Raw genomic sequence first — 16,828 nt, 5'->3', positions numbered from 1 at the left:
GTTACATCTCAGAAAGAAATGCATCCGGCACAGAGAGACGGGGCGGCCCCACTTCACTGTTGTTTACCTCTGAAGCCTCTTGCACACACACACACACACACACACACACACACACACACACACACACACACACACACACACACACACACACACACACACACACACACACACACACACACACACACACACACACACACACACACACACACACACACACACACTTATGCAAACAAAAAGCTGCTTTTAATTAAAACATCATTCTGTAAAACCAGACTCAAGTACATAAAAATAATGCGATTTTATTTTAACTAACAGACTTTTTTATCAAAATGTACCAATTAAATATAAAAGGTTGTGATGGAATAATCATATTTTTTGCAATAATTATTTAAATATATAATCTAAGGCTTAAAATAGCAGTCTGCAAGCAAAGCACATGTGCAGTTATTGAAAGGAAATAATGTTTTTTATCGTCTCCACGCTGGTACTTCATGAAAATTGATCAACAGCTTTAATCACATGTCATCCTCAAAAGAGAGAGAGGGAGAGAGAGAGAGAGAGATGGGAAGAGAGCAGGGGTGTGTGTGTGTGTGCGTGTGTGTGTGTGTGGCTTTGGGGGGACTGAGAGGGGGGGGGTACTTTATTGCCTGCTGTAGTTAGATGGTAAATTTCCTCTTGGCAGATATTTATTGAGTTAGTTGAGTCTAGAGAGAGCTTTAACATTGATTGTGATCATTAAATATATCCGCTCGAAATGGCAACATGGCTCTGCCTCAGTCAATGGCGTCAATAGGAGTAGAACAAAGGCATAATCAAATCAATCCTCTCATAATTATTCTTTGAGAGGTGGAATTAATCACAAGAAGAAATAAAAACAATAATGGAAAATGAAATGGTCAGTCGTAAACAATTACTGCCCAAATTGAAATAAACTCAGTGAAGGGAAAAAAAAAATCTACTGTAAATCCAACTAATTAAAATAACATTCTTAATGTATATTGGTTTTTTGGTGTACACCGGCTTTCGGTTATGATATTGGCTTGTACTGTTAATTACGAGGAAGACAATCAAGAGACAGAGAAAGCAAGAGAGACAGAAAGAAAAAGTGTGTGTAAGGGTGTGTGTGTGTGTGTGTGTGGGCGGGGGGGGGGGGGGGGGGGGGGTCAAAGGATCAAGGTCCTACACTCTAGTGAGAGCCGTACTTCTCTTTCCTCCCTGCTCGCTGAGAGGAAGTGTAGCTTACTGATTAGCTATCAGATGATTCCGATAGGGCCTGATCGATAGGACTTTGTATAAAAGCCAGGCAGGACGCTCCTTCCTTCCTCGACTATCACACCTATGGGTCGGCCACTGCAGTGCACAGCCGCACAGACGGCCGCTTCCGTCTGTTTTCTACGGCGCCACTTATGTCGTGACGTCATCAATGAGCAATGATTATGAATTTACGTGGCGTGGCTGTACGTGCGAGTGTAAAGTGCACGGGTTTAGATCATGGACCTATAAAGAAAGGTTTAGATGTTTTTACTGACTTCCGCTTCTTTAGACTACTCGCTGCTGCGGGGAGAACTCTGCACTAGCAAGCTCTTCGTAGATTTAATAGTCCAACTGATGTGTTTTCCTAGCATGCAGCCTTCCCCATTAGCGTCAGTGTGCTGGTATATTGGTCACAAACAGTTGACATTATTCTCGCGGTTATTTTTATTCCCCAGATTGAGACTTCCCTCCTTTAGCTGAGAGAGAGAGAGAGAGAGAGAGAGAGAGAGAGAGAGAGAGAGAGAGAGAGAGAGAGAGAGCAAACAATACAGAAGTCTCAGGCGTGCAATTACTCTCTTTAGGATCATCATCACAGAAGCAGCAATAAAATAATACATCTGGAGAAGTTACTTTGTCTAGCATTCCCTTTGAATAAAATGATATTCCAATAGCAATAGAGTGTGACATAATCTAGTGTGGTTGAGAGACCATGGTAGGGAAAGGATTTGTTCTTTTGAGTATTTCCAGTGAAGACACATCCAAACACAGCAGGGGCAGACTAACCAAATAACTCGCTTAACAAACCAAACAGCCAACTGACTGCGATGATACAGTGTGTCTGTTCAAAAGGCTTTAGCAGACAGACAGGCACTAGGGAAGGGAGCGGTGTTGTCTCTCACAGAGGCACTGTGTCAAGGCTCAGCAGCCTGCAGCAGACTGAACACACACGGTGGGAATATATGCTCTGTAATTGATTAACAAAGCAGGCTGATTCTCATGGTGTGCCAGTTACATCCATGGATACTAGTTCACCAGGGATGGAAGTATATACTGTATACTATAGTGCCATGGATCAGCTAGAGGAGCCGAATCAGCACCATGGACAGCATCAGAGGGGAATCCTTTTGTTATCATTAATATGTTTTTAACATTGTAGCAAGTGAAGTATAGCTAACACTGCTGTTTACTTGTTTTAGTATGGCTATAGTGAAATCACTTGGTATTATGATAGATTAATTGAATTTTTTATTTAGGGGTTAGAGCACTGATGATACTGAACATTGTTTATTAAAATGATCTGCTTGCTTTTTTTAACCAAATGCTTCGCTGGGTATGTGCAAGACAACAACTGCCCTCACAGAATGTGTGTGTTTGTGTGTGTGTGTGTGTGTGTGTGTGTGTGTGTGTGTGTGTGTGTGTGTGTGTGTGTGTGTGTGTGCGCTGTATCTTATTTCCAGGTATGTCCTGTACTGTACTGTGAAAGGACAGTGATAAGACACCTGTACTCTGGCTACAGTACAGATTAGAAAGGGGGGCAGGAAACCCATATCAGTTTCTGTCCAGGCCCCCTCTATGTGAAGGCACAGCATGTTTCTGACTGAATGTTTGAGTGTGTGTGTGAGGGAGGGAAAGAAGAGGAATTAAAAGGAGAAAACATTGTATGGCAAAAAAAGGGTGGCAAAACGCTTCCTACAGAAACATCTCCCCCTAATGGACTTCAATTGAATGGATTTACACTTTGGTGTCAAGAAAATTGCACACACACACGTTACTGTAAAACAGATTTTATTAACCATTCTCTCTCTCTCTCTCTCTTCTGTTTTTACAGATATCATGACACTGGAATGCTGATGTTTCAAGAGCAACCTACGGCGCTCCCAGACTGCCATAAAGCACAATGTTTCAAAAAGGGATCCCGACAGCGACTTCAGGGCAACCCAATCCACAGAAAACCCCCAGAGTTCAATATTAAAAAACGATGATACAAATGATAACAGGAGACTGTTATGACTTGCATTCTTCTGCTCCAACACAAAAGGAAGAAATTAAAGATCCTGGACTTCTGGAAGAGAAAAAAAGATACTCCGCCATCTGTATTTGCTATTCAAATGGACACAGATCATCCCAGAAATACCTCCAAATTATAATTTAGACTTTAACAGAGTTTAGATTATTAAAACATACGTTGAAAGAAATAGCAAATAGAAAAACAAATATGATGTACATGCCCCTTTAGCACATGCCCAGAAATCAGGATATTGTAAATATTGTACAGAAAACGAATAGGGACATTGATAAGACAAATTATTACAGAATAATGTATATAGCCATTATCATACCTCTAAATGTGTGTTTATATATCCATGAGTTTCACATGCCCATTAATCCTTATTTCTTCTATGCCCCAAAAAAAGATTCAGCATAAAGATTAACCAACGCTCTCTGTAGCTCAATAGGAAACATCGACATCTATGTACTAACTAGACAAGGGGATACTGAATATACATAAATTAATCGCGGGGGGGGGAAGGGGAAAGGACACAGTATTTTTGCCATATAGTGCACCATTGTTGGGATATGCCACAGAGTGTATGCTTATTAGGGAACCCTGTATTGTAATCAAGACAGGTAAAAATTAGCTTCTTTGAACTTTGCTCTTTTAAATAGACAGTGGTCGTTACATGTAGAAGACTTAAGAGAGAGTTATAAAAAAGCTACAGAGACACAGAAACAGAAATAGAGAAAGAACAAACATAAACCACCATTACCTCTCCTCCCAAAACACAACTCAATATTTCCTTTATTCAGTAGAGTGTATATGAACCCCCTCCTGTACTGTATAGGTAGTGTGTTTCAACCCCCCACCCCATAGTGACGTGACATATCCAGATGGACTTTTCCGTGGTTATGGCAGCTCTCTTGTATAGTACAGTCAGAGTACGGTTACCTTTGTATTCAGTTCAGACCCTATTAAGTGGACAGCAACCGTGACCTGCCATCTCTTCCTTCTTTGAAACCTGTTTGGCAAGTCCCCCTCTTCCACCTCCTCCACCACTTCTCTCCATTCAGATGGCCTGTATGCCTGCTGAGCCCTCTGCCACCAGGCGCTCGCTCATCTCCCACAGACTGCTGGCACTGCTCTGGTCCTGGGCCTGCGTGGACGGCAGGCAACGGAAGCAGTTGTTGAAGTACATGCCACCTAAGCCCTCCAGCTCCGGAGCCACGGCACAGTAAACGGTGGTGGCTGCACCTTGTTGCTGTGGGGGGAAAAAAACACACAAAGAAGAAGATACAAGGTCAGCAGCTGGCCAATCATCATGAGACAAACAAAGGCGCCATCAACCCAGGCAGGCAGGCAGGCAGGCGGAGGAGACAAAATACATTGCTATGTCCACTCTGGGAGACACAAGCATCTACACAGACATACATACATACATAAATACACACACACACACACACACACACACAAAAGAGACAGCAGGACAGTGTCAACAGGAAGGGAAAAAAAGAGACTCCACACGCTGTCTTTTCCCCCTCTCTCTGCAAGCCCCATGATGACTGGGTCATATTACCATGGGTACAGCATAACCCCCTTACTGTACATATATTTATATACATATATTTATTTATTTATTTATTTCTCTACCCGGTGTGTACAGGACTTCTGGCTTTATGGGACCATTTGAATGCTACAGATGTATGGACTGTGAGAACAGCAGCTCTTGTCTGGATTGAAATCACCAGGGGAAACCACAGCTTTTGTGTATATTGTAAAAGAGCAGGTTGTAAGGACTCGGTTAAGAATATGTATATTATTTTCACATGATGTGTTTTATGGGTTCAGCCAGGCTTTCAAAGTTGAGAAATAAGTATTGGAATTGATGCAAGTACATTTCTGTAAGCAAGTATTAAAAAAAATCTGAAGTTGGTCGGTTACAGATGCGCAATATTCTCACAAACAATACACAGACACACACAGACGCACCACACAAGGCTTTCCCCTCGGGCTCTGAGTAAGTCTAACTCTTTACTTTGTTTAGGCAACTTTAAATCTGAAGATCACTCAAGTCTCAACCCCGGAAATTGACTTTCGTTTCATGTCGTCTCAAGCCAGAGACGCACTGCAAAGAGTAACGTGGCAGTATTTGGATTCAACCTGCTAAAGTTCTGTAATGCACCGTGTCCCATCACGTCAGTAATTAGCGGGGATATTCTTGGAAAAGGGGGAGGTGGAGATTTCTGTGACATTTGAAAATGAAAGTTGAAACTGCAGCAGAATAAACACGTCAGAGAGAATTACACACATAACCCCAACTGCTCAAAGAGGGGATCTTTCATGTTGCGGCAACCGGCTAAAAGCTGCTGTGACAGCTTCCCTGCAAAAACTCAGAGGGCTGGAGACGACTTCTATACGGACACATGAAATGGCTCGCCTCTTTATCTCCCAATGAGCTGCAGCGAGAGCGAGAGGGGTGTGGGGTGGGGTGGAGAGAGAGTGTGAGGAAGTGAAAGGGAACACTGATGTAAAAGACTGTGGACTGATGTTTAGCACAGAGCTCTGGCACACAGTAAGACAAGCCCATATGTGCAGTAGTCGAACATGAAGACACACCAACACACACACATGCATAATGGGAGCCATATTACATGCCAACTATTTGAAACAGCTCCCCCTAAAGCAGCTGTGAGACACATGAACACACATGAAGTGAAAAAAAGATCCACAGAGGTCTGAAGCACTTATACTTTCACATGCAAAGTACAAATAACATAAATGCAAATGCAGTGCAAGAAAATGCACTCGCAAAACCACATTCCAAGAAATATGTTTCTAATCAATACACACAAACACACACACACACACACACAACCCTCTCTAAGCTCCAAGTAAACTTCCGCCAGGAGGAGCCCTGGTTGGTATAGCGTGGCAGCAGCAGATTGACTGTGTGTTTGAAGCGCAGTGTGATGAGAGAGAGAGAGCTGGTAAACAGCAGATGAAAAGGCAGCATCTCTCTCTGTGTGCCGCTGTCTGTCTCACCTGCCAGCGGGGTGATAACTTCATCCACAACACATGCCGCCATATCAAAGTCATGACAAATGCCAAGCAGTGTCTCCCAGTTTGCAGGTTCACACACGGCTCAGTTAAACTCATCTCCCTCGCTTAGGGCATCTGATTTGGCTCGTCGTCTGAAAAGCTAAATGCCTTTTTAAACTCCACTGAACATTTGGGCGGTGCAGGGCTCTGACTCGCTGACGTCCCCCCCTTCAAAGCAGTCTGTTTGTGTCCAGTTAACAAACAATATTTTGACTTACAGCAGGATCATGCTGTATTAAGATTCAACTTTCATGTTCATAATCCAGATTTATGACTTTATAGTAAGGCTACATTTCTCTATTTATTTAGTCTACTTTTATTTTTTATTTTTTTCAGAATTTCCCTGTTTCTCTAAGGGCTGCGTCAGTCCAGTTAGCAGTGCACTGTCTTATTGGTGTTTAGCTCATCCCCCTCACCACTTGACCTCGTGACCTCTGTAGAAGATAAGGCTGATGAGATTAGGCATTAACATGCTCAACCACCCACCACAGCCATCTATCATTGTGTGTGTGTGTGTGTGTGTGTGTGTGTGTGTGTGTGTGCGTGTGTGCTTGTGCGTGCATGCGTGTGTGTGCGTGTGTGTGTGTGTGTGCGTGTGTGTGTGTGTTTGTGTGTGTGTGTGTCTGTGTGTTTGCAGATAGGAGGCAACGGGTGTGTGAGGTAGCGAGAGAAAAACCTCAGTGCATTACACAATTACAGATAAACGCATACACTATCCATATGTGCATGCCTGAACACGAGCATGCGCCTCAACACGAGCACGACCAGATCTGCAAATAAAAACTTTGGACAATCTAACATGAAGGGCAATGTCACTGAACCAGTGTGCATCATACACATCTCCGGTGGTGGATCAGCCATTTTGAATCCATGTGAAAACTGTAGATTATGCCTGTAAATGTAGCTGTCTACAAACTACTGGGTTTTGCTGTGTGTCTTTCTATCTCCCGCAAACTAAATGTGAAGCGTTACCTTGTGTACAGTAGTTTTTCAGAGAAACATCTGTGGTGTTTTAGAGTTGATCTACTATCTGGAGCTGTTGACTTTGACTTGCCTGACAGCTTGGTCTGACATTTAAAAAAAGAAAAACAGAAACTTGGAACAATTCTAACTGGATACATTCTCAATCTAAACATAATGATTAATACGCTGCAGTTTGCTGTGATGCAGGTTATTGCAAATGTTTTGAGGCTGTAGTAAGGAAAGTGCATCTACTTAAAACACCACAATTACATTCATGACTGTCTGGTTGCCCTGCCTGTTGCTGTACAATTCACCTTTTCAAAAAGCCAGTCACATAGATCCAAATTAAATATCTTATTCTGGGCTGGCTCCAAGTCTGTACGAAAAATGGGTACCTTACTTTAGCATTTCAGTTATATACATTTATAGCTATGTTTTATTATTCTTTGAAAGGTTTAATAAATTGCATTTAGGAGACTTAACCAAGACTTGTTTTTCGAAATACTTGCTTGAGACATTCCCCAAAAGAGAAACATCTCTGCTATACTACCACACTGCTTTTGGGAGGGGAGAAGATGGGACGGATGAAGTGCAAATCAAAACCAAACCCCAAATCTAAATTCATCCTCTATTCTTAAAAAAATAAAAGCTCAAGTTCACAGCACTACAGCAATATGACAAACCAAAGGAGCAGGACAGAACCAAGTGAGAGCAGAATAGACTTATTTCTGTGTATATCTCCTTTAGTGGGTAATAAAAAACAGACCCAAATGCTGAGAGAATACCAACAAAACACCTTGCAATAAACATCAACGAGCCTGCACTCAGCCTGGGATCCACTACTATGGTTTTGGAACTAACCCTGGATTCAGATCCAAGTCTTCCAATCTCTTGAATTGAATCGATTCCCAAGGACCTTGTGGACTTGCTATAGAGATGTCCTTGTATAGTGTTACGCAATAACCAGTTTGTTGAAAAAGTCCTTATTGAGCGTATTCAATAGCAAAAGAGGTATGTGTGGGGGGAGATGTGATGTTGTTGAATTAACAGTACTGTTACTTTGCCGTGTTCTGTTCTGTGTCTTTCATCATCCAAGTTGTACTCAGCCCTATGAGCTTTCTCTGACCCCTATGCATGTGATCCTCTTTGCAGCACCAACCCACATCTGTAGTTATATGACATTGACCTTCCCTCCGACCTGGATGTAAATAAACCCCAGTACTGTAGAGCAGTCTGTTTTTGGCCCATTCCCTTGTACATACGAAACCCTGTAAATACAAACAGCTATGCATGCTGAAAACCTAGCAATTCTTTCAGGTACTTTTATAATCCCCAGAATTCTCATATGGCATGTGCTGAAAAAAAAAAAGAATAATCTAAAAAAGTAGAAAAAAAAAAAAAAGATTCAAATAAAAATAAATAAAAAAGTTTAAATAAATGAGTTGGTAATATTTGTCAGGCAATATCCTCTTCTTGGACAGTGTGTATAGAGTCTTCCTGTTTTCTTACTCCTGTGGGTGGTTTCTCTTCCTTTGCCTGTCCCTCTGTGTTTCTGCTCACCACCTGTGTCTGTTGTTGTCAGTTGGCATTTGTACAGCAGTGAGGGTTGAGGCAGAGCAGAAGAGAGAGGGGTGGGGGAGCATTTGTCAGTTAACCCAGTCAGTGACGGGCACTCCAATTCAGCAGCATTTAAACATTTCAGCAAACATTTTTGTTTTGACTGGGGACACATTTGAGAGGTTCCTGGCATGACTCGCAGACCATTACAGCATTTGTGGATATGTACAAGTCTGTACCAAATTTTTTATTTTTTTCTTGATTATTTTGGTCGGACAGCTTGAAGTTTGATAAGCTGTCAATCACAGACATGTGGCATCCTTCGATTTGAAGGTAACCACTGTATAGTTCTATAAGATAAAGAAGTGCTGATAGTATTTTGCAAATACTGTCACATTTTTCGGAAAACAGACTACAGATATTCTTTTTCATCTATAACTCGTAGGATGCCTGAATTCAAAAACTTGATTGATACAAATATGTTAATGTTTCCACAGTGTAGTACGGCTACATCATGCATTTGGAAAGTATTTCCTGACTTGTAAACCCCAGCAAAGGTATCACGAGCAGTGCAGTTTTTTGCCTCAGCCCCTCTGCATAGCCTCGTGGACTAGCTATTCTAAAGGTGGGATTCCAAAGGGATTGTGATTCTGTTTTGGGTTTTTTTCCGCCTGTGATGTTTAAAATAGATGGAGGTGTCTGATTTTTAATCTGTGCTAAAGATATTTTACATTTAATAAATAACCATTGAAATCAAACACATCTGTGTGCGTTTGCAGTCTTTGAATAAACATGTGTGAGTAGGTGTGTGTGTGTGTGTGTGTGTGTGTGTGATTGTGTGTGTGTTTTTATGTGCATGCAGAGCTACCTTTGCCCTCAGCCGCTGTAACCTCTGCGAGCTGACAGCTCAGCTGAGCGTGTTTGGCCCAGCTGTAGAGGGAATCCTGGGTAACGCGGTCCCTCAGATAAACACGCTGTACCTCCATTCAGCTTGACCACTCAACCAGGAGCAGAGCAGATTAGCCCCTCAAACGCCTCAGCACACACTTCAGAAAGCAACTACGCACTCACCCCTTTGACTCTGTGGTGACCTCTGTCACCCTGACCAAGGTAAGCCAAAGGTCACATTAGCAAAGGTGCTGTGCCTTTTTTTTCTTTTTTCAGTTGCAGATAGATAAAATAATCTATATGCACTCTCACTACTACACATCCAACAGCATTGAATATAAGCAATACAGTCTTTACAAGAGTGGAGGCCATGTCTATCATCTGACTGAGAGCTTGTTTACAGTAGTTCCCCAGACAATGACTAGCTCTCCTCATCATGGGTCTCCCCCCCAGTGATTAGTCTAGCCCTGGTCATCTGTATGGACTAAACTGTATTTCATACCGTCCATTAGCCCACAGGCGGATGGCTAATACTCACCTACGGGCAGTGTGCTCCCCTGAGGGGCATTAAGGACAGGATGGAAGGACTGGCCTCCTCCCTCCCTCCCTCTCTTTCCGTTCCTCCATCATACCCGCTCAATCTCTCTCACTCTGTTAGCCCAGTTCCCCCTGCTCCTTCCTCGGCCCCTACTTTTCCCATCAGCCCAGTGTAGATCCCTATTCCCCTACAGACTCAGCCCCCCCCCCCTCATAACTTACAGCACTTGGCGTACCCTGCTACAGTAGCTAAGGTCTCGTGGGTAAACGGTCATAGCAGGACCTCTTGGAGGTAAATGGATCCTTTTTCCCTGGAGTCACCGGATCACAGATGAGCCCCATTCTTTTTCTTTCTATTTAAACGAGCAGCGTGATGTAGTAGAAGATGAGAAGAGGGCAGAGGAAGAAAGGAGCAGAGGAATAAAGTATGTAGGAGTGACAGGAACACAACACAAAGAGCAGCAGTACACCTCCCACCCCGCACTATTTGGCTCTCCCTTTCTCTCTGTGGCCTTCTCTTTAGCCCTTCTGCGCCAGATAAGATCAACTGAGTGTCAGTCATCAACGGCCTCCTGTCACACTGCAATTGTTCGTCTGTTGTGTGTGTGTGTGTGTGTGTGTGTGTGTGTGTAAATGTGCAGCCCTTTGCGACATTGCAGCATACATTTAATGCCTGCATGTTGGAAGGAACAATAGAACAGGAAGTGAGGAAGGAGGTGGAGGTAGAGGAGAGGAGGAGGGACAAGGAGAGAGGAGAAGGAAAGGAAGGAGAGGAGACGAGGAGACGAGGGAGCTAGGACACAAAGCATCCAAGGGGAAAACGACGAGGAGTCAGAAGGACTTGCGCAATGACTGTGAAACTATCTCATTTTTATCTTGCGAGAGGACTTCCGAAGTGATCCGCACAACCTAATTATTTTCCCCTAATAAAAGCAACATATGCTAAGACAATAAAAGGCCTTATTGGACACCTATTCATTAAAGAGGAGCAGTAAAAGGAGCAGGACTCTGGCACAGGGATTAGCTTTTAAAAGGGCTTTTTCTCTGGCTGGAAATGGCCTTAGTCTTCCTTTAGCACGCCCATATGGGTGCATAGCCCCACCATAAAAGATCTGAATTATACATGAAGAGGCCCGGCTGCTTTATTGGCTGTGATCTGCCTTTTTTCCTGCTCACACCTGATTGAGTCAGTGAGCGATACCTCAAAGTTTGGACTGAATCACTCTTGGACCTTATCTACTACGTAGCATGAATGCTACAAGGTGGCAATTTTGAGCGAAGAGCTGCTCATATGTAAAGTACATATTGGTAACGACAACCATTCAGCAGCAGTAAGATAACCCATAATTCACAAAAGTTGGTTAAGGTAGTAACACCTGGTTGAAATAACACTTCACTGGTGACTCGCATGTGACAGCTTGACACACTGAAGTCATTATTCCATATGGTCAATGTACTGTGAGTGTCACTATGTTTCTATTATGAGCAGAGCAATGCTGTCTGTGTGTCGGTATGTGAGTGTGTGATGAGCTGGTGTAATAGGGCCACACACAGGTGTGTGTATGCTCACCTCCTCACTGATGCGCCAGCTAATTGGTCTCCTGCGGCAACCTGACATATTCACACACTCACTATCTCTCTCACACACACACATTTTCAGGTGTGCACATGCCAAAAAAAAACACACACGCATGCAATGTAGTGTGTGTAATAGTTTTATCCACGTGTGTACAGAGTGTGCGAATGAGCACACATGTGCAAACACAACCTTGCACGCGCCCCACGTGCACAGGTAGCCCGCAGAGTGTATTTCCAAATGAACTCATTATCACAGTGCTGACTCCAAGTGAAGAATGACACCCTAACACACTGCTCAGACTGTACACACACACCTACTGGAAGGTACTGTACAAGTGAATACAATGACCAGAAAAAGGCTTACTGTAAAACACAAGCTATGAAACACAATGTGTAGCCCAGTAAAAGCAAAATATCCCTATGCCACTTTCAAACACAAAACCCAATGCAAAAAGTGATCAAGTTTTTTTTTGTCACTCCAACAACACACACACACCGAGTTGTAACATTCACTGAGAGCACAATCCCAATATTTCACATTACAACTCAGAAAGGAAGCCCCATTGCATTGTTCAACGGAGCAAATTACATTATAAAGCTATCACAAAAAGAGTAGAGAGTGAAGTGTATTTTTTTTAGGCAAATGACTGACGTGATTGGAAAAAGACTGTGAATAAATAGTCTGGTCCAAGTTGGCTTCAGTTGAATAAAAAAACGAAAGTGCTTGCCTTAATTTCCTTTGTCTAACATCATTCCTCTACGGATGAATTATGTATTTTTTTCATCCTCCGTATTCTGCTTGTTTGCTTTCAAGCTGGTCTTCACCTTATCTTTAGTCCATCTCCACTCTGTTCTTATTGTATATCCTGCTCATTTATCCCCCACCACCATCCTCAGACCCCCCTCCCCATCCCCTCCATCCCTTATTTCGCTGTGGAGGTCGAGAGAGGGATGTTCTGTTTTAAATAAGAAGGCAGCACTGGCCCATTAAACTCTGATAGTAATGATATTAATTTGGCAGGAACGTGTCATTTTCACAAGAGAGCAACTAGCTGAACTGTCATTACGCACACACTTACACACACACACACACACACACACACAAAGGCAAAGCAGTCCGTCACATTTGCACACTCTAGCACAAACGTATTCTTTCTCCCTCTTTCTTTCTGTCACACACACACACACACACACACACACACACACACACACACACACACACACACACACACACACACACACACACACACACACACACACACACACACACACACACACACACACACACACACACACACACACACACACACACACACACACACACACACACACACACACACACACACACACACACACACACACACACACACACACACACACAAACCAGGAACATGTCACAGGAGAGCAGCTAGCGGTAACATTATGAGAGAGTTGGGGGGATCTGCTAATGGGATAGATTAGTGTGCCCTTGGTCACAACGGCTACAACAAAGTGACTGGAGCTGTGACTTATATCCGTGTCCATACCTCTTCACCCTTTTGCTCCACTGCACTTCTTTCACCTGCTTCTCTTCCTCTGACCCTCCTTCTTTCCTCCCTCCCTTCTGATCCCACACCGCTTCACAATGGTCCCTCAGAAGCCGAGCTACGATCAAGGAACTGTGTCTGTTGTTGTGACACGTTATCAGAATTGTTGCTTGGGTTTTTTATTTATTGTAATGGTTCTTTGGTAATGGAGCCTAATGAGCACGGAGGACCTTCCTAATCAATGCACAATGAAAAGTATTTGAAATACCATCAAAGTGTTTTTTTGCATTCTAAATGAAAAGCTATTAAAATTAACAAAATGTAATATAAAAAAAAAATTCATTAATGTTCGTTTTTTTTTTATTGTTGGGACAATTTCATTACAAAATCATTATTTATTTATTAATCAGCAGATCATAGGTTATCAGGTCTTTATTTTGCCAGCTTGATATTGACATTTGAACTGGGTTTAAAGTGAATGCACAAAGAGGATTGTGTGTGTGTTGCATGTGCAAGTGGGAAAACCTGCGAAGATTGAGATTAAGAAACATTAGTATTTAAAAATGCAGGAGTCAAGCTAAACAATCGCCTTAAGACCACTAAAGTAAATATATTTCTCATTAAAAATATAAAACACATGAAAGAGTAACACATGAACAAACATGCACACTATTATAAGGTTAAACACTATTCTAAGGTTAAACTGCATAACATTTTCCCAGATCTTTCGCCTTTATGTAACAGATGTAAGATTGCCGAGGGTACACTTGCTCACCACTTTTGGGATTGTCCAAATCTTTACAACTGTTGGTGTCTTGTATTTCAATGGTATTCTAATGTTTTAAATGTGTCTTTAACTCCTGATCCGGAAACCGCCCTGTTCGGACATTCCACAGCCCTGGGAAAATTGGACCACAATGCACGCATAATCATGGTGTATGGCATGGTTATTGCCAAAAGATGTATCCTGAGGCTGTGGAAGTTCGACTTGGCCCCCCCAGTTCGATACCTGGCTGAGGGAACTGGTGGGCATTCTACATGTGGAAAGGCTAAGACATGAGCTGTCAGGCCACCCCCATAAATTCCCCGCTATATGGGGCCCAGTGCTGCGGCACATAGGGAACCAAAAGGTGTGAGGTTTGCCCCAGTTTAGTTTTAGTTTTAGTTTTAGCTTTGTTTTGTTTCTTGTGTATTTATATCTTATTTTCTTAATCATTTTGTCTTAGTTATTTATTTCAAATTTTTTTCTGTATTCCTTGTCTGTTTATGTGAGGGAGGAGGAGGGGGGAGAGGGGAGGGGGGAGGGGAGAGGGTGTTGTGTATGTATTGTATGTGTTTACTTATTCTGTTTTTTTGTCCATATGTATATGTAAAAAACTATAAAACCACTCAAATAAAAGTTTAAAGAAAATAAAAAATAAAAACATGCAGTAATTTATCTGCACATTTATTCCGTGCATTGAGATGTGCAGTCACTGTGGTGCTCTAATGTGAATGTGACACTAATAAGATATGTGCAGTGTCTACGTCTGTATAACACTGCTAGATATACTCACACACACTGTCTCAGTGACACAAATACGCACAAACACACACACACACAGGTCACACATGCATGCCTATATGCATTCAAACACACATTGACCCTCAAAGCAGTAAAAACACTACAGAGGGATATGGCAGTGCATTGTGCAGTATAAGAAGAAAGAATTTACACATCTTTATTGGTATGCTGATCCATGTGTATGTGTGTGTATGTTTGTGAATCAGTGTGTGCCCCAAAACGCTCCTGTCAGTATGTGTATGTGTGTGTGTGTGTGTGTTTCTGTGTGTGTCTACGCTGACCCCATCTCGGCACTCCTGACCGGTTGAATGCAGGCTGCATAAATTAGTGCTGATGCTCTGCGATGTAATTATGCCGCTGTCAGGACTACCCCTCTACTCAAATTCATTTTAATAAAGTTGGTCTCCAAGGTTACCGACCGGGGGTCACCTTTGGTGTCAGCCCCTATGGATCGCACCCATGGAACATTCTGAAAGTCGGACTCGGAGTACGATAACACTAACACGACAGCCTGAACCCCCCCACATCACAACACAAACACAAACACACGCACAAACACACACACACACACAGACAGACACGCATGCACGCGCCCACCCGCCCGCACACACACACACACACACAAACCTCCCACTGATTTACTCAGGATGGAGAGAATGAGGTGCCAGAAAGGAGGAAGGAGGAAACAAGAGCATAGAATTGGAGAGGTCTCTTAGTACATAAAAGAGAGAGGAGGATCAAAATTGTTAAAATGGGAAGGTAGAACCTGTGGGGAATGGAGGGGGGAGGAAGTCTGAGAGGGTATAAAGGAAAAGGTAGGAGCATGAAGGAAGGAATAAAAATGAGATGAAAAGAGTAAAAAAGAGAGTGGGGTACAAGGGTAAAGGCACAAGGAGAGGGCGAGGTATTGTCTCTCTTGGGCAGATGGCAGGGTGTATTCTCATTTGTCCTGTTACAGTGTGTGTGTACGCTAACGCTAACCTCCAGGGCAGAGCTGCAGCACGGAACACGCTCTCAATTAGCCAATAACATAGACCTGCGCACACAGCTGGGAGACCGAAAGGCACTGCTCTGTCTCTACACAGCAAATAGTTAAAAATAAATAAAGTGGACACTGACACACTGCCAGCTGAACAAAGTCCCATCTAAATGAACTGTGGCTACATGTCTTATTATTTTCAAATAACATCAGACCGCCGGACGTTTGAGTGATGCTTATTTGTGCCTCGAGACAGTAGAGGTTCTGCATACTCTCAAGTATACCAGTCATGCTCAAAGTGATTGAGACAGATAGGCCATTTGCTAAAAATGTGTGCATTAATCTAAATGGAAAAACCCTAGGAATACGGTATCACTCGTTTCATTTAAATAGACAAGCTCCAAGAGAACTTGTGGTTTGAAAACAGCTTGATGTTCTTTCTGAAATTGAAAACATTTAAATTGACAAATATCAAGCATCTTGAGCTGTTTCATTTTGGTAAGTAAGGTTAGGTTAGGTAATTTTTTCTCATTATATTTTATGTTGTCCAAATATTTTTAAATAATTAATTATTTATACATATTGTACTGTGTGATTAGCTGATTTAAAAAAAGGTGATGCAATTGTATGCTTTAAAATTAAGAAAAGGGATAGGGAACAATGGTATAGAAATATCTCCGTCCAGCTTGAATATCAATGCTAAAATCATGTAAAGGTTTTGCTGTGGTCTACAGAGCGATCGGAGATTCTGATTTTACATCATCATATGCATCTGTGATGGGACTGTATAATCAACTTTACTGTTTGAAATTGTACTAAATACTTAAATCCCAGTGTGCGACTGAGCAGATTCACAGCAGCCCTTCTCTTTGGTCTGCTTTCATTCA

At 42.4% G+C, this 16,828-nt stretch overlaps 1 protein-coding gene across 1 annotated transcript in view; it reads right to left on the bottom strand.

Annotated features, from left to right (window-relative positions):
• Positions 1-3,106: 3,106 nt before the first annotated feature.
• Positions 3,107-16,828, bottom strand: part of wwox (WW domain containing oxidoreductase) — a 135,464-nt gene continuing 121,742 nt past the window's right edge. Inside the window, exon 9 of the mRNA XM_080028396.1 lies at positions 3,107-4,511. Within this exon, the coding sequence (XP_079884522.1) occupies positions 4,320-4,511 (192 nt within the window). The 3' untranslated portion in view covers positions 3,107-4,319. The remainder of the gene's footprint in view (positions 4,512-16,828) is intronic.

The sequence above is a fragment of the Ammodytes marinus genome (assembly GCF_949987685.1).
Source record: "Ammodytes marinus genome assembly, chromosome: 5".
Classification (NCBI taxonomy): domain Eukaryota; kingdom Metazoa; phylum Chordata; class Actinopteri; order Uranoscopiformes; family Ammodytidae; genus Ammodytes; species Ammodytes marinus.
This window is presented reverse-complemented; position numbering and strand designations above follow the sequence as displayed.